This window comes from Thalassophryne amazonica, chromosome 17 (assembly GCF_902500255.1).
Source record: "Thalassophryne amazonica chromosome 17, fThaAma1.1, whole genome shotgun sequence".
NCBI classification, from domain to species: Eukaryota; Metazoa; Chordata; class Actinopteri; order Batrachoidiformes; family Batrachoididae; genus Thalassophryne; species Thalassophryne amazonica.
The window spans coordinates 31,419,599-31,443,151 of record NC_047119.1 but is presented as its reverse complement, the minus strand read 5'-3'; the positions used below and the strand labels follow the sequence as shown (position 1 = coordinate 31,443,151).

The window sequence follows — 23,553 nt, the reverse complement described above, 5'->3', positions numbered from 1 at the left end:
ATGGCCATATTTGATGGCCTCGGGTAAAAACATACAAACAATCCACTCACATTGGGACATTTGATATCCATTACTTGTTATGCCTGAATTTAAATTATGTGATAAATAAATGTTGTGGCTGTGAAATTACTTCAGTCCTTTATAGTTGCAGCAAAACCCCAATCAGGGTGTTATAATATTGTACATTTATGGAGCTCATTTTCATTCACAAGCAGAGCCAGCTATCAAAAGAGGCCTGAATCCCAGCGGTGACACTGAGCAGGAGCAGCTGTAATCCAGTTAGAGGTCTTTACAGGTGCACTCTGAGCTGGGAGAAATGGCTGTAAATCATTAAGTGTAATATTGTAAAACTAGATGTCCCTGAAGATTTAACCTGATGCCTTCTGGAGTAACACTGTTCTAAATGTGGCAGCATGAATATATTTGAGGCTTTGTTGTAAGTTTATTTCCTTGGTTTTAACTTAACTCATCTTATATGATTCAATGGTTACCAGATCCAGGCTTTGGAAATCAAATAAAGAGTTAATTAAATAAGCTTATTTTAAGCTTGATGTGACTTCAAACATACTTGCTCCTAATTACATCATCCATCCAGCATTCACTAATCACCCTAAAGGTGACAGAAAGGTTTATGGAATATTATATGAGAAAACACAAAGTTGCTTTCTAGAATGTTGTGCATCAAAGTAAATCAATATCTGCTTATTTTATCCTCATTATGAACCCTTTTATTAAAAAAATACATTACAAGATGATAGGATTTTTTGAACAAATGGGTTGACAAACTCAGTTATTCACTCGTTGCATTTTATAGAGTGGAATATCATTTAGGCGGCACAGTGACTTAGTGGTTAGCACTGTTGCCTCACAGCGAGAAGGTCGTGGGTTCAATTCCCGTGGCCTTTCTGTGTGGAGTTTGCATGTTCTCCCTGTGTTTGCGTGGGTTTCCTCCGGGTGCTCCGGTTTCCTCACACATCCAAAGACATGCGGGTTAGGTGGATTGGAATCTTTAAATTGTCCATAGGTGTGTGTGTGGGTGTGTCTGTGTTTGTTTGTCTATTTGTGGCCCTGCGACAGACTGGCGTCCTGTCCTGGGTGTACCCCGCCTCATGCCCTATGACTGCTGGGATAGGCTCCAGCCCCCCCGACCCTTAATTGGACTAAGCGGTAGCAGATGAATGAATGAATGACTGAATATCATTTAAACATTGCAGTAAAGTATTAATGTTTCAAATAACCTGACTGATAAAAATATATATATGGACCACTTATGTGCAAAAATTGCAATGTTCTGAATTTGGCTGTGTGGAAAAGGCAGATGATCTAAAATTAAAAACCCCGAACAACAGTCAGCTCTTGCATTGTATTAAAGTTATGAGAGCAAAACTTTGAGATGTCCCCCACCAAACCTCACCCAAACAAAAATCTACTTTTAGATGTACAACTTGCAGAGCTCTGCCAGGGTCTGAATAAAACCATACACAATATTGACCACTTTATAGCTTTATGTCAAAATTCAAACTTCAGATTTTCCAGCACTTGGAATCATAATGTTTGTTCTTAATGCCTTCAAAATGAAAAAAATAATGAAGAATCTAAAAAAACAAAACCAAACAAAAAAACATTTCACAACTGAGGCCTGATAATAATATCAGCAACTTCATATCTGAATGTTGGTTCCTGTAATATCACTCATTTTTTAAATACTTCACAAAATTAAGATGACATATAAATAGAACAGAAGTGACAATTGTTGACTGAGGCACTTTGCTGTCATGGTCAACACCATGAATGATCTGATTCATAGGCTGTGTAACAGCTACTGGTCGTTCTTGGGTCAATATGGAGCCACTGTTCTTTAGACTAATAGCACAGCGGTCAAAGGTCACACAATCACAGTCTTTCTGTATAACCAGTGGCGCTGTTGTGATCTCAGTATCCAGCGGCATACCCCCACTTCCTCGGGTCTGACTGAGCATGGAGTCCATCGTTGTGACGGACCACCGCCTGCACCACAGCCCCTATGGAATCGAGGTACTCTATCACATGGTTCTTCTTTGCCAAACCGTCCAGTGTTTCCTGTGAACAGGACAAACATGCCTGATACAAAGCAAGGAAAAGTGCAAAGCTTTGGCCCAAACACAAGAGAAAAACCTTGAGCTGACATTACACATAATACAATTCAAGATGAGATTGTAAAGCCAATGTAAAGGTCAAACTTAATCTTATTTATTGATGACTTGTTTATTGGACAACAAGAAAAGTAATTTCCAAATGACCATTTAAATTAAATGTTTTTTGTTGTTGTTTTTTTAGATACTTTTCTGAAAAGACATTTCCATGTAGTGGGCTCAGAAAAAAATCAGCAAATGCTTCATGAAGTCTCATTTGGCCATCAATATCTGTAGGTGACAGAAGCAAGAGGTTTTCTGGCGAGGAAATGGATGTGTGGGCAAACTGTCAAGATGTGCTAGAGGATCATTTTCCTTGAAGTTAAGGATTTGAGTGTCACATTCAGCAACACAATGTTCACACCATCCCCATCATCCTCTGACCAACTGATCTCTGTATCCCACCATGTGCAGAGAGCCTCCCAATCCCACTGCACCTGGACACTGTGGCTTGATGTGGTCACTCTTCAACTAAAAAAAGTGCAGATTTTGTCCCAAGATGCATTGAAATAGTACACTAATTGAGGTATACATGTGCACTGCACTTGATTACACCTCATTATTAGACCAATACACCAATCGGGGACGCATATAAGTGCAATTACAATCACTACTTATAAGGTGTGGGGGCGGTGTGTGAAATTGACAACTATGCCAGTTTTAGACAAGCAACTACACTGCTTAGTGAGTGCACCTTCTGGTTTGTTGTGTGAGACACTTACACTGTCAAAGTTTGGCTCAGCTACAGTGGCATTTGGAGCCAGCTGGTTGTGGAGTCTTGGATCTACCACAGCTTTCTTCACATCATAGTTGAAAAACAGTGCATTCAGAATCACCTATAAAACAGCAAATATTTTATTTGTGCAAAAATCATGCTGTGTAATCATTATCTGACATTATCTGTCTAGAGTCCAGACAGACTGTGTCAGATGATAATGGTCTAGTGTGATAAGAGAGTTTGGTGTAAACCTACCAGAGTAGTTGAAGTAGTTATTTTTGTTCCTCCTGAGGCACCAACCACCATTTTAACTTTGTTATTTTTGTCAAAAAGAATAGTGGGGCACATAGAGGACATTGGCCTTTTCCCTTAAAAAAAAAAATAATAATAATAATAATATTTCAAGAACATATAAATGGTTAATCTACATTTATTTATATAGAATTTCCAAAAGTAAAAAAAGTCTCCAGGTATGAGGTGCAAGTGAAAGCTTTTTTTTCCTCATATTTCTGTTTTTATTGACACAAATGAAATTCCATCTTGTTTTGTGAGTTGGGCTAAATTAAAAGTATAACTACGTAGTGTACAAAAAGGCAGGTCTATATTATTAGGTTGGCGCTCTTGTGTATTTTGCTTTAGTCTCACAAAAACCTGGTTTGATAAAGTTGTTGAGTGATGGAGGGAGTCCATAGCTATTGGTGATGTTGGGGGAGCTGAAGTCATCCATCTCATTGTTGAGAATTATCCCTGTTGATTTCGACATGACTTTGGATCCAAAACTGCAGAGAAAACAGTGACCACTGACATAAGAAGACCACAGTACTGATCGGCTTGTATTTGTCTGACAACCAGTGAGATGTTCGTACTAGTTGTTGATGGTGCTGGTAGCTGCCACGGCGTTTCCATCCTTATCTATGACTGAGATGTGGGAGGTCCCATGGTTTCCAGGTATGTAGAACTCTGGGTTGTAGTAGCTCATATTATGTGTGGTGTCATCTGTAATCTTGTCACGGAGGTAGGTGGCAAAGGAACTAGAAGTCATATTCTTGATGAGCTTCATAGGGGGAATTAGTAGATGAAAATAGTCAGATATGTTTGAATCTCTACAGAATATTTCAGGCAAAGCGTTCTGTGTCATGTATGAAGTATGAATTAAAGAGATGGTGCAACTGCTGTAAAATTTTATTCTTTTGATCTACATGCACCACAAAATACAAATGCAACACTTTTGTTTTCATCTCTATTTTTCATTCATTGAACTTCAAACTCAAAGAGATAATACATCTACCTGGCAAGAGTGGTACATCAATTAAACAGCATGATTATTGCACATATGTACATTGAACTGGTCATAAAATGAAAGCCCACTCTCAAATGTAGTTTTATTAGACATCACAATGCCACAGATGTCACACGTTTTGAGGTAGTGTGAAATTTGCATGCTGACTGAAAGAAATGTCCACCAAGTTGTTGCCTGTGAATAGAATGTCCAGTGTTGTTTCAGAACTACCCATTGTATAGTCGTCTTTTATTGTGATCCTCTACTGTAGATCCCTCTCTACTTTTAAGATTAGGCTTAAAACTTTCCTTTTCGCTAAGGCTTATAGTTAGGGCTGGATCGGGTGACCCTGGACCATCCCTTGGTTATGTTGCTTTAGACGTAGACTGTGGGGGGTTCCCATGATGCACTGTTTCTTTCTTTTTTGCTCCGTATGCATCACTCTGCATTTAATCATTAGTGATCGATCTCTGCCCCCCTTCTCGGCATGTCTTTTTCCTGGTTCTTTCCCTCAGCCCCAACCAGTCTCAGCAGAAGACTGCCCCTCCCTGAGCCTGGTTCTGCTGGAGGTTTCTTCCTGTTAAAAGGGAGTTTTTCCTTCCCACTGTGGCCAAGTGCTTGCTCATAGGGGGTCGTTTTGACCGTTGGGGTTTTTCATGGTTATTGTATGGCCTTGCCTTGCAATATGGAGCGCCTTGGGGCAACTGTTTGTTGTGATTTGGTGCTATATAAGAAAAAAGTTGATTGATTGATTGATTGATCAATCCAGAGCAGATGTGTGTTTTAATCATAGTGCTTAGGCCCCAGTCACATCAGAGGAAAAATGGGATGCCAACCTACTTGTGTCCGTGAGAAAATGGTGGTCACCTAGTAATTGTGTCACTGCCTATGATTGATTTCATGCAGTTACGGCAGTCAGCTGGTCCTGTGGAGGCTGAGGATGTAGCAACCTCAACCTCACATCTGACCGCAATGCGATTGCACAGGGAACCACCCTGTCCCCAAATGACTACAGTCTGAAGTAGACTGACTGTGATTACTGTCAAGACAGATACAGTGGCTGCAAATAATCATCATCTTATTTAATAAACACAGACACATTGCTGACATGTTGCAATCAATTGCAACCTGCAGCCCATCACAAAGCATGCATTTACAAGCTCTAAAGTCATCCAAACCCACTACAGATCTTTTTTGCGGTGGAAACACAACAGACAGTCACACATCAGGTAAAACGCATCAAGTTGAAAGTAAAGTTAAAGTTGATGATGGGACAATGGGACAATGACATTTTCCAAATGTGTCTTTTTCTGCGCTTTTATGCCAGGCACAAACAGCAGAAAACTCCTTTTACACAGTTGCTTCATGGTTGCTATGTGATAGCAAGGTTGTTGGGGTCAAATGTTACATTGTTTGAACTGTTACCTAGTAGCTCAGAATGTGCAGTTTAGATGTAAGCCAGGAAAGCATTTATTCAATGTGTCTGAATAAGTGGCCTTACATAAGAAATGTTGAGGAAAGCTGGATCTCCCAGCCTGGTCCTCATTGCATATGCAAAACGAAAGGCCTCCACAATGCGATGGTAAGTTCTAATCTTATTCTCAGTGCTTGACACACTAGCTGAGGTGAAGTTGTAACCTGTGAAAAACACAACAATCAGCAAATCCAACACGGCGTGCACTTCTGTCATCTTAACGTAAGAAGGGACTTGACCCTGCCTATGTCTGCATTTATATTTATAGTAGCATCTGCCCTTGTTTCACCTCCCACACCATTAGAGCTGTCCGCGCTGACAGCCGCACAGCCAGACATGAGGAAAGCTGGGAGAATCTTTGGTTTGATGTGTTTCAGCTGTCTCACGCGTGAGTACACACACACACAGGCAGGCAGGTTGGAGTCACACTAAATCAGCGAGATGAAAGATTTGGACAGTCACTGTAATGTGACACCTTCACCGCTCAACTGTGTCCAATTAGAGGGAAATGGGTGATATTAGTGTGTGAGGCGGGTGTGTGGGGGGGGGGTGAGCATGGTGAGACAGTGGCTAATTAGAAGGGAAGGGTCAGACATTAATTACTTTAGAAGGAAGTTTCTCATCTCATCAGGAGGTGGACACCATCAGTGTGCTGAAAAGAGGAGCAGGCCAGCGTCTTCATTACAGACAGTGGATCTGCTCCTGCAAATCTGTGCCCAGCTCACATGGTGCACACATACACAGGATTTTCTAATTAAAAATGTATTTTTTAGTCCAGTTATTTACCAACTAGATAAGAGACGGTGAATCACAAGTGGGCAACATAGCTCCGCTCTTCCTGGGAAATTGGTAAAATATCTTTTAAATATATATACTCTAAAACATGCAGCTGACTTTAGTTATGTCCATTTGCTACCTCTCTCTTTAACATGAAGAGCTCTTACAAGTTTTGGATGTTAAACTCGACTTTACAAGTTGATCTGATATGTAAAGTTGTTTCAACATTCAAAACTCCAAGCTCTTTATGTTAAAGTGGACATAACTAAACGCAGCTGAAATGTTTTAGAGTGTAGTATTGATAATTTCATTATTTGTGTGACTGAATATGGCCAAAAAATATCCATCTGATAGAAAATCATTATGTCCCACTTTTCATCATTTAGAAGACTGTTTTAGAGCAACGAGCTGAGTGGATAAGGAGCCAGCCTGCCAGTATGTAGACCTGGATTTGAATCTTGCTTGTGCTACCTGTCTGTGTCCTTGGACAAGACACTTAATCTACATTCTCTCAGTCCACCCTGCTGCAAATGGGTACGGGCCTCGGCTGGAGAAGTAACCTGCATTGCACTGACATCCCATCCAAATTTTAAATTTTGCAAATAAAAATGTTCTACTGTTGCTATTTAATAGAAATGTTACTTAATTCCTGCAAAAAAGTATGTAATACACTCAACAAAAATATAAACGCAACACTTTTGGTTTTGCTCCCATTTTGTATGAGATGAACTCAAAGATCTAAAACTTTTTCCACATACACAATATCACCATTTCTCTCAAATATTGTTCACAAACCAGTCTAAATCTGTGATAGTGAGCACTTCTCCTTTGCTGAGATAATCCATCCCACCTCACAGGTGTGCTATATCAAGATGCTGATTAGACACCATGATTAGTGCACAGGTGTGCCTTAGACTGCCCACAATAAAAGGCCACTCTGAAAGGTGCAGTTTTATCACACAGCACAATGCCACAGATGTCGCAAGATTTGAGGGAGCGTGCAATTGGCATGCTGACAGCAGGAATGTCAACCAGAGCTGTTGCTCGTGTATTGAATGTTCATTTCTCTACCATAAGCCGTCTCCAAAGTCGTTTCAGAGAATTTGGCAGTACATCCAACCAGCCTCACAACCGCAGACCACGTGTAACCACACCAGCCCAGGACCTCCACATCCAGCATGTTCACCTCCAAGATCGTCTGAGACCAGCCACTCGGACAGCTGCTGAAACAATCGGTTTGCATAACCAAAGAATTTCTGCACAAACTGTCAGAAACCGTCTCAGGGAAGCTCATCTGCATGCTCGTCGTCCTCATCGGGGTCTCGACCTGACTCCAGTTCGTCGTCGTAACTGACTTGAGCGGGCAAATGCTCACATTCGCTGGCGTTCGGCACGTTGGAGAGGTGTTCTCTTCACGGATGATGCGAAGGAGATGTGTTGCACTGCATGAGGCAAATGGTGGTCACACCAGATACTGACTGGTATCCCCCCCCCCAATAAAACAAAACTGCACCTTTCAGAGTGGCCTTTTATTGTGGGCAGTCTAAGGCACACCTGTGCACTAATCATGGTGTCTAATCAGCATCTTGATATGGCACACCTGTGAGGTGGGATGGATTATCTCAGCAAAGGAGAAGTGCTCACTATCACAGATTTAGACTGGTTTGTGAACAATATTTGAGGGAAATGGTGATATTGTGTATGTGGAAAAAGTTTTAGATCTTTGAGTTCATCTCATACAAAATGGGAGCAAAACCAAAAGTGTTGCGTTTATATTTTTGTTGAGTATATATATATATATATATATATATATATATATATATATATATATATATATATATATATATATATATATATATATATATATATATAAAACATGGAGGGGTCTGAAATTTTCATCTTAGGTGCATGTCCACTGTGAGAGACATAATCTAAAAAAAAAAAAAATCCGGAAATCACAATGTATGATTTTTTTTAATAATTTATTTGTATGTTACTGCTGCAAATAAGTATTTGAACACCTACCAACCAGCAAGAATTCTGGCTCTCACAGACCTGTTAATTTTTCTTTAAGAAGCCCTCTTATTCTGTACTCTTTACATGTATTAATTGCACCTGTTTGAACTTGTTACCTGTATAAAAGACACCTGTTCACACACTCAATCGCACTCCAACCTGTCCACCATAGCCAAGACCAAAGAGCTGTCTAAGGACACCAGGGACAAAACTGTAGACCTGCACAAGGCTGGGATGGACTACAGGACAACAGTCAAGCAGCTTGATAGAAGACAACAACTGTTATGATTATTTATTAGAAAGTGGAAGAAACACAAGATGACTGTCAATCTCCCTCGGTCTGGGATTCCATGCAAGATCTCACTTTGTGGGGTAAGGATGATTCTGAGAAAGCTCAGAACTACACAGGAGGACCTGGTCAATGACCTGAAGAGAGCTGGGACCACAGTCACAAAGATTACATTAGTAACACATGATGATGTCATGGTTTAAAATCCTGCAGGGCAGCAAGGTCCCCCTGCTCAAGCCAGCACATGTCCAGGCCTGTTTGAAGTTCACCAGTGACCATTTGGATGATCCAGAGGAGGCATAGGAGAAGGTCATGTGGTCAGATGAGACCAGAATAGAGCTTTTTGGAATCAACTCCACTTACCATGTTTAGAGGATGAGAACAACCCTAAACCCCAAGAAAACCATCCCAACCGTGAAGCATGGGGGTGGAAACATCATACTCTGGTGGTGCTCTTCTGCAAAGGGGACAGGACGACTGCACCATATTGAAGGGAGGATGGATGGGGTCATGTATTGTGAGATTTTGGCAAACAACCTCCTTCCCTCAGTAAGAGCATTGAAGACGGGTCATGGCTGGGTCTTCCAGCATGACAATGACTCCAAACACACAGCCAGGGCAACTAAGGAGGGGCTCCATAAGAAGCATTTCAAGGTCCTGGAGTGGCCTGGCCAGTCTCCAGACCTGAACTCAATAGAAAATCTTTGGAGGGAGCTGAAACTCCAAACCTGAAAGTTCTAGAGAAGATCTGTATGGAGGAGTGGACCAAAATCCCTGCTGCAGTGTGAGAAAACTTGGTGAAAAACTACAGGAAACGTTTGACCTCTGTAATTGCAAACAAAGGCTACTGTACCAAATGCTAACATTGATTTTCGCAGGTGTTCAAATACTTATTTGCAGCAGTAACATACAAATAAATTATTTAAAAAATCATACATTGTGATTTCCGGATTTTGTTTTTTAGATTATGTCTCTCACAGTGGACATGCACCTAAGATGAAAATTTCAGACCCCTCCATGATTTCTGTGAGAGAACCTGCAAAACCGCAGGGTGTTGAAATACTTATTTTCCTCACTGTGTATATATATATATATATATATGGATCCTTGTCATTTGATTGGTGCTTTGTATGTCACATGACATGGATTATTCGTCCCATTTGTGTTGCATTACATTTGGAGTACAATGTGGTTCCATTTAGAGTGCACATTTGGTTTCACACGTTTGATACCATTGCACTCTGCACAAACATACACACACACACACACACACACACACACACACACACACACACACACACACACACACACACACACACACACACACACACACACACACACACACACACACACACCCCAAATCCACTGCGCTGTCTGGAGGCTGTCAGCAGGAAGTTAGAATGAAAAGCTGGACATGATTTTGAATTTCTGACATGATTTTTTTTGCTGTACTGAGGATGTACACAGTCTTTTTTTGTTTTTGTAGTACACGTGCACACAAGCGCCAACCCAGTCGCATGAGCATGCGTGAGTGCGTGAGCACATGAGCATGCGCGCACACGCGCGGGACACTGACACAAGTGAGACAACAATTTCACTGAGCTAACTGACAGTGCTAATTCTTGTAACACACACACACACACACACACACACAATATCCACTCCACTGTAAGCCATCTGGATGCATGAAGAGCTGTTCAGATGAAAAGCTTAAAAACTGATGTGATTTTTGGCTGGACTGAGGAACTACACAAAGTCTTTTTTTTCTGAAGTCTGAAGTCAGTGCACTGCATCACCGGACTACACATCATAATTTGGGCTTTAGCAGCAGTGGAACACCAAAATGTAAGTCCCTTTTCTGTTGTTTATAAATTAATAAGATATCAAATGACAAGGATCTACTTTAGCCGCTATATAAAACAAATAATGAATGTTTTTACATTCTTTCAATGGAACAAATATTTAATTCGGTAAAAGCTGGAACAAACCATTCAACTCAGCTTTGCCTCGTTGAATGGTACCTTCCAACTTATATATAAAGTATTGTTGTTGTAAATTATTATTATAGAATATATTTAAATATTTTTTAAATTAATTATAGACTCACAGAGTCACCTGCCAACATGGATTCTTCCAATCTGACACTTTGATGCAAATAGAGTGCAATAAAGAAATAACTGCACATATGGGACCAATAATGCCTTCATTACATATGGAACGTCCAGCTTCTTTGTAGGAAAGTAATGGTAATAAATTTCTGCATTGTATTTTTACAATACGGATAGAAAAAAATTACAGAAGTTGATATTAAATACATATGCAGACTTGCTGGTGTGTCAGGTTCCCCTCACGTCATCATCTTTATTGAACTGTACATAATGTTGAAATACACTGCACTGACCTAATATTTGACATGACTTTCAACTTGATTTTGGACAAAACATCTGTGCTTACCTTTCAAGATGTTTAATATCAGTGCGAGCACAGGGCCACTCGCTGGAGCATTGGGAGCAGTCATGGTGTACTCCCCGATATTGACTTGGACAGGTTTTTCATCTAAAATAGCCTTATAATCCTTCAGATCCTTCAGTGTGATGATACCACCTGAAATACAAATATAAAATACTGTGAATGAAATGGTAACACAATTCATTCTTGTCACAGAAACTGGATGTGCAGAAATACTTACTGTGTGTATGTTTTTAAAATGATATCTCCCAATGTATTAAATTATAGTTAGTCATAATAATACTACTGCTGCTACTACTACTACTACTACTAGTAATAATAATAACATGACTTTATTTATAAAGAATGCCAAAGTGCTGATGCAAGATTGGCATTAAATCACAAGAACTGAACAGTAAAACATTGAACAAATCAAAGTATATTAGTCAAGTCAAGTCTGGGAGCATGTACAAGCTTAGCGCTTTGCCACATCCATGACACCATGGAACAGCCACACAGGCAGACATCCGGTCCATCCCCACATTTAGAGAGTAATATCTATCTGCCACAGCCAAGTAAAGTGTGGGCAACTCCTTGACCTTTTCCAGCCTCTGGGGTTTTCGACCCTGAGCCAAATAACCAAAATATCAAAGCTGAGGCCTCGTTGTCTCACAACCACTCATTTGATAAAAAAAAGTCATTCCAACATTATTCAAGTATCCCCCAAAGAGATCTTGTATCAAAGACATCCACTTGTTGCATTAAGTAACTGCTTAGCATCCTAGTCTCACAACTCGGGTGTCCCAAAAATGTACATTTTAAAATGCTTTGTTTGAGCCTTAAAAAGCAGTAATTTTGTCACTATTGCTTCATTTCTTGTAGCAGAGACTCTGAAGTTTATTTTGATACCAAGCAAGCTCCAGGAAAAATGCCAAAACCAACCATACACCAACAGACAAAAATTATTGAACTTTGGCACCAGGCGAAAAGTGTCTAACAGGTGCAACGTCTTTGCTAAATTATTCAGGAATTCTATCTGCCTGAATTACGCTACTCAGGCCCGTAGGAGAAGCAACATGATCCAGATGACAACCCACTGGTTCCAGCAGGATTGGGCACCACCCCATACAACCAAGGAAACAAGGCATTTTCTCAAACAACACTTTGAAGGCCGCTTTATCTCTTTCTACGATGATGTTGACAGGCCACCATATTCCCCTTGACCTTACTCCTCCAGACTTTTTCTTGTAGGGTTATCTCAAGTACACAATCTATGCAAACCCTAGGTCTCTGACTCTTGGAAAACATCCACTGAGAAACTCTGAACATTCCTCAGGAAATGTTTCCCAAACTGGTGGAGAACATGACAATGCATTTGTAGGCAGTAATCAGACAACATGGAGTCTATGTCGAACATGTCTAAAAGAAAACGACACCTTATATCAATATTTTAATTTAGGTGGCAATTTTGACATTAGTACAATAAACGTTAACCTTTCAGCTTTCTATCCAGACATGTATCTATTTAAAAAAATATATATATTATGACCATCTTCTTTGCAGATGAAAAGCTGTATATTTTTCTGGTACACCTTGTATACAGTAAGAATGGAAGCATCAGGAACCCAAAGAGTTGGACATCATGCTCCTGCAAAGATACAGCCAGAGACCTCATGACTCTGTGAGCTCTTCCCAGGCATCTCTCAATCTCAAAGGCAGAGGACCCAGAGACATGAATACCTCCTTGAGTTCTATGCTTTCACCATATAGTGATACACTTCTGATGGCTGAGTCAAGGAAGGCATCTTAGCCTGAATTCTGCCTTCCCTCTGTTAGATGCACAGATTTAATATTTCTGGCTGGCCGTTATTAACTGGTGAAGGTGTATGCGCTCTCTTTGCCTTTTTAACTGTCCCCCATTGATAGAGAAATGTTGTCCGTGTGTCTGTCCATCCATAACGCTGTACTCCCCATAACTTTTCAGAGATTTGAGACACGTTTACCAAATTTGCAGCAGGAATGCATCCCTTGAAGGTCTAGGTCAAGTTTGATGATGAGTGAACTTGATGAAATATTGAAGGTCACAAAGCAAAAAAAAAAAACAACAACAACAACAAAAAAAAACCTAGTGCCTGTGGTGAAGGCTGTACTCTCAACAACCTTCCAAGGATTTCAGAAAGGTTTATCAAATTTGCAGCTGATGCATCTAGGCCAAGTGCAATGGGGACACAAGGTCTTCAGTGAAATATCACTTTTTTTAATTGCCTATCAGTAAATTTCAGTAAAATATTGAACACTGACTAAGAGCTGATATTGTAGCGGAGTAATTTTTCAAATTTTAGAGAAAAGCATCAAATCCTGACATCATATTTTGTATTTAGTCTTGAGAAATCATTTTGCATTTAATCAATTATTAGACAGTTGGTGAATAACTGTTCATTTTAGCTTTTCTATTAAAAAAACTGATATTTTCAAGATTAATCCACATATATGTAAGAAAATGTGTAAATTAGATTGTGAAGAATATGAAGATGATTGGACTGTAATGACGTGTCTATATTAAAAAATACATATATAAATACCAGCTGCCCGAATGTCCTTCACAAGATTCTCAGCTATGTCTCCACTGTAGAAAGCTTCTGGCCCCTCATCAGCTATTTTCTTGTAGGTATTGGCGAGGTTGGTAAACTTTATGTGGTCATTTTCTTTTAAGGTGTCGTTATTTTTCCCACAAAACACTTCACTGTAAGAGAGAAAACATGGTAAAAATCAATATTTCAAATAGTCATCCATTGTGTTTGTCTACTGTGACACTGACACCAAAGGCTGATGACTCACCACAGGGCTGGGTCCTGGGTGATGGTGGTTTTGTGCCTGGCTATAGCAGAAGCGAGTGCCTTGCCCAAATGAAAACCTTCTTGTGCCAGCTTAATGCTTGGTTGGAATAAGTCACGCCAAGGTAATCTGCCATGCCGTTTGTGTGCCAGCTCATATCCTCGAATCTCCCCTGGTACAGCGATGGACAACCCTCCTTCAAATCAAAGAAACAGATTTAGATTGCTTCCTCTGACTCCACTTAAGGGGATATTTTCCTTTGGAATTTGTTTTTATGATCATATCACTGAAAGCTTAATCTTTTTTATTTATCGCTGTGACGCATTCCTCAGCTTGTTTGCAGCAGTGATAGCGCTGGTTGATGATTACCTTTCTGAGCTAAATCTGTGTTGCTCCCAAACATGTTTTCTGTTGCATTATTTGGTGCCGTCTCCCTGGCATCAATTATTTCAACTTTGCCTGTGTAGATGTCAGACATGATATATAAGAAGGACAGAATGATGTATCAATGAAAGAGGTGTTTGTTACAGTAAATCTTTAAGGTTGTACCGGTTGTTGCGTTATAGATGGTGAGAAAAAGTCCTCCTCCGATGCCCATACTGTGAGCGTTCATTAGCCCCACACACAACAAAGCAGCTATGGAGGCATCAACTGCAGAGCCCCCTTGCTTCAGGATGTCTCTGTGGGAATTAAACACATGCAGGGTGAAGGATTAATACACTTTAAAGATTTAAACACAATACTGAATGATTGATTAGGCAGAAATGCATGTTTTGGTTGATGCCATGTTTCAGTAGGTACTGTATAGTAAGATTGTGGGTGCATGGATCGCCACTAAGGGGTGGGTGAGAGAAAATTTGTAATGGCAAAAGGTTCATGTTTGTCCATATTTGTGGGGTTTTTTTTTTTTGTTGTTTTTTTTATTTTTTTTTGGCTGGCTGATATTGGGGGCCAGTGGACAGCACCTCCCTGCATGTCAAACATTTTGTTTTGTTTTTGGTGGTGGTGAGGAATTTCACACATCTTGCCATCAAAAGGAAAATATTTTTGACACAGAAAATTGACTTTTTATCTTTGACAAGAAGAACAGACAGAGTGTGGCGCAGGCAGTCACACCGTTTTAATCAGGCACATTAATTAAACTGCTGACAGTTTATTTTCTTCTTCTATTGTATAAGGGGTGACAATAGTCCACCCCCTTCCAGTTATTTGTCCAAAGGTCCAAACTTTTCAAAACTGTCAGCACACTGGACCGTGGTCCAGTTTCATTCAGTCTGAGACCAGCTCTTTTAGTTGAACCAAAATTGGGTCCTTCGTACGGAAGCGTATTACATTCACAGGATTAAAAAAAATAATTAGACCGCAGATCTCGTAATTATGAGAAAAATCTCGTAATTACGAGTTCAGGATCTTGTAATTACGAGACAAGTTTTTCTTTTTTTGTAATCACTTCCGTATGGAAGCGTATTGTATTCACTGGATAAAAAAAAATTAGACCACAGATTTCCCAATTACGAGAAAAGTTGTCATAATTACAAGAAAAGTTGTCGTAATTACGAGATCAGCGGTTATATTATTTTTATCCAGTAAATGCAATATGCTTCCGTACTTTTGGTCCCAACTGTGTTACGAGAGAGCTTTCACACCTACTGTTTTGACAGAATACTTATAACTAGTTGATTTTGTTTGAAGACCGTTATGGATTTTTGGTAGGTGAGTAGTTAATTGCCTACTTGAGCTGATGGACATGCATACATGTGAAACAAACAAACAACAAAATACATTATATTCTTTTACACTTCCACGAGTATCCTACAGTACATAACTGTGTAGACATATCCACAACAGTTCTAAATATTATGGGCTTCTGGTTCTCCTGAAGAGGTTCTATTAAAAAAGACAAGCTCAGAGTTACTCATTCTCATTCTTTAAAAATATTAACTGAACACAATACTAGTTAGAGATTAAAATGATAAACTGTGAATGTGAATTTGTGAATTTTAATCTTTTTGAACTGACCTTTGAGCTTGGTCTTGCGCAACACCGGTTATTGTTATGAAGGGGAAAGGGAGACAATGGCGGCGAGGGGTGTACGCAGGAGCCACTAATATAAACTTTAATACACTTAATACTTTAATACATTTAAGATAAGTGGTATGTAATAATTAAATAAAAACAGATCACATGAATTTGCCCTCCTTAATTTTGTTGTATACAAAACAAAATAGTCCAAAGATATTCTGTTGCTTTTAAGATACCAACCATAACTAGTTTGTCACAAATTTAACCACTTTCAAGGCATTCAGAGGTGATTCATATCTGGTTTAGAACCCATATGGAATAGTTCAATATCATTTCAGAACATTTTGTCCTTGATAACGACCAATTTTAAACGTTAAAAAAACAGATTGTCTATAATGTAGGCACATTTCAAGCAATTTTACTTTTGGATTAGAAAAATTGTCTTAAAAGTGGGAAAAACAACTGTTAAGTTTCTGGCAATCCATAATTTAAGTAATTTAAGTAATCCATTAAAGTAATTTAAGTAATCCATAATTTGAATAATAGTTTCAGGTCTGTTGTTTGCAGACATTCTCTGTGTGTATGGTGCATCCAGAACATATTCACAGCGTGGAGTATTGTGTGTAGAATTTTGAGGAAAAAAAATTGAATTCATCCGTTTTGGAACAAGGCTGTAACATTAAAAAATGTGGGAAATGTGCAGTACTGGGATGCACTGTATATTGTGGATGGAAATTTGCATTTGTGTATCTTGTTGTCATTACTTGCTGCCAGTGTTTGCCAACAACTACATTACGGCGTGTGAACTCGAACCTGCCGACCTCTGAACATGGTCCAGCATCTGCTGCCACAGCTGCTGTGGAGAAAACACCTGGATCTTTCATTCCACCCACACCGAAGTAAACACCCAAAAATGTGGCAGCAGATGCCACCAGCAGAAGAGACAAGGCAATGATTATTGTTTTATTCACCATGGTTAAGTCCAGGAATGACTGGACTGCAAAGAGTTGCCTGTAAACAGAAAAAAACATTTTATTCATGTTTTAAATAGGGAAATACACCTTCACAACATATGCATATTTACATACAGTGATAATATCCATGAATCCAGGGGATTTAGTGTTGATTTGAATAAAAGTTCAGATACAGTGGAACAAAACACATTTTGTGGGATGTTGAGTTTAATTCCATTACTATTCCACTATGTCATAAGTGGACCTCTGCCTTTGGCAGAGTTCTTCTAGGGCAATTAGATTTACTTGATAATTGCAACCATGTCCAGAAACAGCATTAGTGAAGGTTACAAATTATCTTCTTATGGCCTCAGACAGTGGACTCATCTCTGTGCTTGTTCTGTTAGACCTCAGTGCTGCTTTTGATACTGTTGACCATAAAATTTTATTACAGAGATTAGAGCATGCCATAGGTATTAAAGGCACTGCGCTGCGGTGGTTTGAATCATATTTATCTAATAGATTACAATTTGTTCATGTAAATGGGGAATCGTCTTCACAGACTAAGGTTAATTATGGAGTTCCACAAGGTTCTGTGCTAGGACCAATTTAATTCACTTTATACATGCTTCCCTTAGGCAGTATTATTAGATGGCATTGCTTAAATTTTCATTGTTACGCAGATGATACCCAGCTTTATCTATCCATGAAGCCAGAGGACACACACCAATTAGCTAAACTGCAGGATTGTCTTACAGACATAAAGACATGGATGACCTCTAATTTCCTGCTTTTAAACTCAGATAAAACTGAAGTTATTGTACTTGGCCCCACAAATCTTAGAAACATGGTGTCTAACCAGATCCTTACTCTGGATGGCATTACCCTGACCTCTAGTAATACTGTGAGAAATCTTGGAGTCATTTTTGATCAGGATATGTCATTCAAAGCGCATATTAAACAAATATGTAAGACTGCTTTTTTGCATTTACGCAATATCTCTAAAATTAGAAAGGTCTTGTCTCAGAGTGATGCTGAAAAACTAATTCATGCATTTATTTCCTCTAGGCTGGACTATTGTAATTCATTATTATCAGGTTGTCCTAAAAGTTCCCTGAAAAGCCTTCAGTTAATTCAAAATGCTGCAGCTAGAGTACTAACGGGGACTAGAAGGAGAGAGCATATCTCACCCATATTGGCCTCTCTTCATTGGCTTCCTGTTAATTCTAGAATAGAATTTAAAATTCTTCTTCTTACTTATAAGGTTTTGAATAATCAGGTCCCATCTTATCTTAGGGACCTCATAGTACCATATCACCCCAATAGAGCGCTTTGCTCTCAGACTGCAGGCTTACTTGTAGTTCCTAGGGTTTGTAAGAGTAGAATGGGAGGCAGAGCCTTCAGCTTTCAGGCTCCTCTCCTGTGGAACCAGCTCCCAATTCAGATCAGGGAGACAGACACCCTCTCTACTTTTAAGATTAGGCTTAAAACTTTCCTTTTTGCTAAAGTTTACAGTTAGCGCTGGATCAGGTGACCCTGAACCATCCCTTAGTTATGCTGCTATAGACTTAGACTGCTGGGGGGTTCCCATGATGCACTGAGTGTTTCTTTCTCTTTTTGCTCTGTATGCACCACTCTGCATTTAATCATTAGTGATTGATCTCTGCTCCCCTCCACAGCATGTCTTTTTCCTGGTTCTCTCCCTCAGCCCCAACCAGTCCCAGCAGAAGACTGCCCCTCCCTGAGCCTGGTTCTGCTGGAGGTTTCTTCCTGTTAAAAGGGAGTTTTTCCTTCCCACTGTCGCCAAGTGCTTGCTCACAGGGGGTCGTTTTGACCGTTGGGGTTTTTACGTAATTATTGTATGGCCTTGCCTTACAATATAAAGTGCCTTGGGGCAGCTGTTTGTTGTGATTTGGCGCTATATAAATAAAATTGATTGAATTGATTGATGTCCATGAAGGGCTACAACAATCTGACATTTGACCCTAATTACTTTGACCTTCACTCAGACAACTGACCTTTGGCTGACAATGCCACAGCAGTTCTTGAATCCACCTAAGTGTGTACCATATTTGGTCCAAATTGGGTTGAAAATCAAATTACTTGAACTTGACCTTTGTCAAAATAAACATTTTAACAGTAATTTCAGGGACAACCTTCATTGTCATATCAAGGTTGGTAGAAATCAGCAAAAAGACCCGGAAGGAGTTGACCAACTGACAAGTCGACAAGACTTTGACCCCAATGACTTTGGCAAATTTGGCTTTGCCTGGCAGTTCTGGAACCCACCCCATATGTGTGCCAAAATCAATACAAATCAGTGAAAAACTTCCATTTTGACCAATGACCTTGAGCCTTGAACATGGAAATCCCTAAAACCTTGGTCCGAACTATTTCCTGAAAGGATGAAAATGAAAGCAAGGTCTTGCTCCCATTCAGCCAGTTTGAGCCTATGAACTCTCAATGTCCTTTGTTCCAAAAACCATCTACATTCACAACTCCAGATGTAACTGACCAGATCTGAGCCACAGTCTCTTTACATAAATCTGTTTTCATTGTTTTTAGTGTTTAATATGTAATGTGTCTTTGTTAATATGTTCCGTCTTGTTTGTAAGAGACAGTTGCATCGTATTTTGTTGGTGAGCCTAAAACATTTTTCCACCTTAGTGGACATTCATTCATTCATCTTCTACCGCGTAGTCCAATTCAGGGTCGCAGGGGGCCAGAGCCCATCCCAGCAGTCATAGGGCGTGAGGTGGAGTACACCCAGGACAGGACGCCAGTCTGTCGCAGGGCCACAAACAGACAAACAAACACAGACACACCCACACGCACACCTACGGACAATTTAAAGATCCCATTCCACCTAACCTGCATGTCTTTGGATGTGGGAGGAAACCGGAGCACCCGGAGGAAACCCACGCAAACACGGGGAGAACATGCAAATTCCACACAGAAAGGCCACGGGAATTGAACCCACGACCTTCTCGCTGTGAGGCAACAGTGCTAACCACCTTAGTGGACAATAAAGTTTTATTCTATGTAAGATGCCAGGATCTAACTTCAGCAATAAGGATCTAAAGTCAACCATCAAGATTAAACTTTAGGGTCAAAGCTCATTATTGGGATAAAAGGTGAACAATCAGGACCTAATGTCTGCAATTTGGTTCAGATGTCAATGGTTAGGATCAAAGATGAGGATGAAAGATATGGAATTACAATCACACATCAGGATCAAAGATGGTGATCAGGATCATAGGTCAACCATCAGGACCAAAGGTCAGCTATCAGGCTCAAAAGCCAATGGTCAGGACTACAGATGAGGATGGAAGATGAGAGATTATGATCACATAGCAAAATCAAAGATAATGATCAAGATCAAAGTTCAACCATCAGGACCTCAGGTCAGCAATCATGCTCAAATGTCAATGTTCAGGATCAAAGATGAGGATGTAAGATTAGAGGCCTTGATCACACATCAGTGTCAAAGATGAATAATCTGGATCTAAAGGTCAGTGATCTAGAACAAAGATATGAAAATAAGAACAGAGACATAAACAGAGGTGCTTGGATGGTTGGCAGAGGGATGTGCTCTCACAGTTTTCTTCTAGTTATATATAATACTGCACTCTCCAGCAGAAATAATTCCCCTCTGATGCAGAATTTCTTCCTGTCTGCAAAAACAAACAAACAAAAAAGTGTGGAGGATTTAAACTAACAATTCCGCACATTAGCTGTCACGCAGATTCTTAATGCACTGGATTACGTATCACACAAGAATCGAGGCTCCCTTCACCGGGCCTATTCTACCACACATTACAAACCTCACACAGAATATTTGTATCTCACTGAAGCCTGTCTTCACATAGTCCTTATTTTCAGACAACAACCATTTTATCAGCATAAATGAGGTTATGGATAAATATTGAATAACTCCACTAAACTATGGTGTTCCAACATTATCACTGGCCAAACCGGCACAGATGTGTCAAACAATCTCTCGTCTTACCTTAATTTTTTTGCAGGCCTCAGTGACTCGCTGTTCACCGTGTAGCTTCACCAACGTCTCTCAGAGCCGGTCAAAGGATCATAGGCAGTTCACCAGGTGCTTAGAATGTACAGTTACTATCTCACAGTCATTAAACTTTAACTCACTACCCTATAAAACACCTGTTATGTTACCAAGGTTTAAAACAAAAATCAAACGCAGTTACAACAGGCTTGAAGAGATTCACATAATAAAAATAATGTGTCATCTGTTGACCTTGCAAACTGCCACAAACTAACAGTGTAACACTGAAACTATCGGAAAGAACAATCCTTTTGGAAACGTGCCTTTTTATCTGCTGTGAAATTTTTAAACACCACAAAGATTAACCAACAGCAGCGTCAAATTGCTGGTGTCTCATTGCAAATAGATGACATATGACTAGATTGTTCTTTGAAGATTTGCATTTTAAATGGAGCCCCTCCTCTCTGGGAAAACGCAGGTTTTTTTAAACAGCAGGGAGAGCTGGACGCACAAACGGCCATCAGTCCTTTGGTTAAACAGGCAACTGAGGTAAAGAGGATGATATTTCAAATGATATTCGGCTCTGATGCCTGTTTTGCACCATTTTGACATGAGAAATGTGAAGCATTAGTGCATCATTCTGTGTAACTAGTATTAAAGGAATATCTCACTTTCACACTGAACACAAAACAAAGACAAAACGTTTTATCTGCTTTTTTTAAAAATGTGGTTATCTTAGCTACAGCTGAGATCACACAAAGTGTTCGTATTATCTCAACTGTGACCTTTTAGCTGTGCAACATGCTGAACATTTAAAAGGATGTACACTTCAGCTCCTCATGAATACAACAACAGGAAGTCATATTGTAATAAATCTGGGCTAAGGCTACTAATTGGTCATGTAGCCAAATATTAGGAGAAATGCAATGTCACTTAAGGAATTTGGCTGTTTTTTTTTAGCGGAGGGGTCACACATAGTTCATACAAATAGCCTACATGGTGCATTTATTGAGGCAACTATCACTGTACGACTTAAAGAAACTAATTTTGGCTAAAGAGAAAATCATTTAGCCAGATATTATTTTCATCTGTTGAATAGTGCATTCCATATTTCAATGTATTAAAATATTCCTTCCATTGCACAAATGGAAAACATTCATTATTTGTATCACAACTAAATAAATCTGTCATTTGTTCTGCTGCTTAAGCAGACAACAGCAGGGCACAGAGACAACTCTGCGCCCCCCAGCAGTACTCTGCAGGTTAGCTACTGACACACCGATTGGCTTAGCGAGTATCACTGAGGAGCTCAGCAAGCACACATCTTTCCTCAGTCCAATGGAAAAATTGCTATAGGAATTTGTCCAGTTCTTCATCTGACAGCAGCCTGTTGCCTCTGAAGATGTCCTGGAGGAGAGGACACTGTGGGGACTGAGGATTTACCTTCTTTGTGTCATGGAAGCATTTTTACAAAAAATTAATGAAGCTGTTCAATAGAGCAAAACACATGGGGCAAAAATGCACAGTAAATAGAACCAAAATATATGTACATGATGTTACTCATATAATAAATGTCATGTGACATACAATCTACCAATTAAATGACAATTATCTTTTAGGTGTCATAATATACAATTATAGACTTTTGATGAGGTGTACCTGTGATTATACGAACCTGGTCAGGATGAGGTTCACCGAGGCTCAGTGAAACTCATCCTGACCAGGTCCCCATAATCATGGGTACACCGAAATCAAAAGTCTATAACTGCTTTATTATATGATAAACAAGAAAATTGGGAGTTTGTCAAACATACTAAAACTGAAAAATCAATTTCAAGTTTTAACTTTTTATTATTACTGTCATACTGCACCAACTGACATCCCATCGATCGACTGGAGATGCCTGTTAAGTCCGTGATGAAGAGTCATCAGGCTTGTTTTCTTATAAAGTTCGCCATTCGCCTGTCTAGCTTCCGTGTAAAATCGACCGAGTACTCCGTCAAGCATCCGTCTGTCACAAGTTTCAAAGTTGGGCGCATATCCCTTTACAGTGACGTACTTGCGAAACAGGTTGGCTGATGACTGTGTATTTCTGCGGGTGTTCTTCACATCTTTTTCGTGTAAAATTTGTTTTAAGTCAGCGTCGCTAACAAACGCAAACCTGTCTTCTGCCATCTTGTCAACAAACTGACAGCCAAAGAAGGCGTCGCTCGATTAGCTAGCGCTACGCTGCATGCGAGGTGTACTCATTTCCCATGCACGGTCTACTCGGTTCCACCAGCGGTCAACTCGGCATGTGGTACAGCTCAGAAAGTGGCGAATGGGCCAATCAGAAGTTGGCAAAACTGAATAGTAAAACAAAACTGGAATTATAGAATAGATAGAAAGTGTGGCTGGGGTGGTGCCAAATCTATTCACTTTTTGTCATTACTAATTAATGATGATGCCCACCTGGTAAATACTGGCGCCTGGTGGTCATTTCAGGAATATGCATCCATTTCAAGTGATTTTCATGATCTGTGGGTACACTGTTGCATACTTTGCTTGTTTCTTTATGGC

General features: G+C 39.8%; 1 protein-coding gene and 1 long non-coding RNA gene across 5 annotated transcripts; both read right to left on the bottom strand.

Annotated features, from left to right (window-relative positions):
- Window positions 1–1,487: 1,487 nt before the first annotated feature.
- LOC117529265 (glutathione hydrolase 1 proenzyme-like) lies at window positions 1,488–22,133 on the bottom strand. Of its 4 annotated transcripts, none has more exons than XM_034191999.1 (13): window positions 20,992–22,133; window positions 16,843–17,040; window positions 14,557–14,687; window positions 14,377–14,466; window positions 14,011–14,203; window positions 13,755–13,915; window positions 11,179–11,328; window positions 5,670–5,806; window positions 3,756–3,943; window positions 3,541–3,668; window positions 3,145–3,257; window positions 2,894–3,007; window positions 1,488–2,079 (listed from the first exon to the last, which is right to left on the bottom strand). In XM_034191999.1, the coding sequence occupies exons 2-13, from the start codon at window positions 17,001–17,003 to the stop codon at window positions 1,933–1,935; spliced, it is 1,713 nt and encodes a 570-aa protein (XP_034047890.1). In that variant the 5' UTR covers window positions 17,004–17,040; window positions 20,992–22,133; the 3' UTR covers window positions 1,488–1,932. The 4 variants fall into 4 exon arrangements, with proteins under 4 accessions (XP_034047890.1, XP_034047889.1, XP_034047888.1 ...); XM_034191998.1 differs by lacking the exon at window positions 20,992–22,133 and adding an exon at window positions 20,581–20,956; XM_034191997.1 differs by lacking the exon at window positions 20,992–22,133 and having other exon boundaries at window positions 16,843–17,418.
- On the bottom strand, window positions 14,881–16,663 carry LOC117529266. Its single transcript, XR_004565966.1, has 2 exons — window positions 15,617–16,663; window positions 14,881–15,318 (listed from the first exon to the last, which is right to left on the bottom strand). It is a non-coding gene; the product is annotated as an uncharacterized LOC117529266 (long non-coding RNA).
- Window positions 22,134–23,553: the final 1,420 nt, after the last annotated feature.

What these genes read in the sequence shown, in the direction of transcription:
- LOC117529265 (XM_034191997.1), bottom strand. Translation starts at nt 17,069, where the DNA reads ATGAATAAAATGTTTTTTTCTGTTTACAGGCAACTCTTTGCAGTCCAG. An exon ending in GAAGGACATTCGGGCAGCTG is followed by an intron (nt 11,329 to 13,754) that starts GTATTTATATAT and finishes TTTGTATTTCAG; the next exon opens with GTGGTATCATCACACTGAAG. An exon ending in CTGAGCCAAACTTTGACAGT is followed by an intron (nt 2,080 to 2,893) that starts GTAAGTGTCTCA and finishes TCCTGTTCACAG; the next exon opens with GAAACACTGGACGGTTTGGC.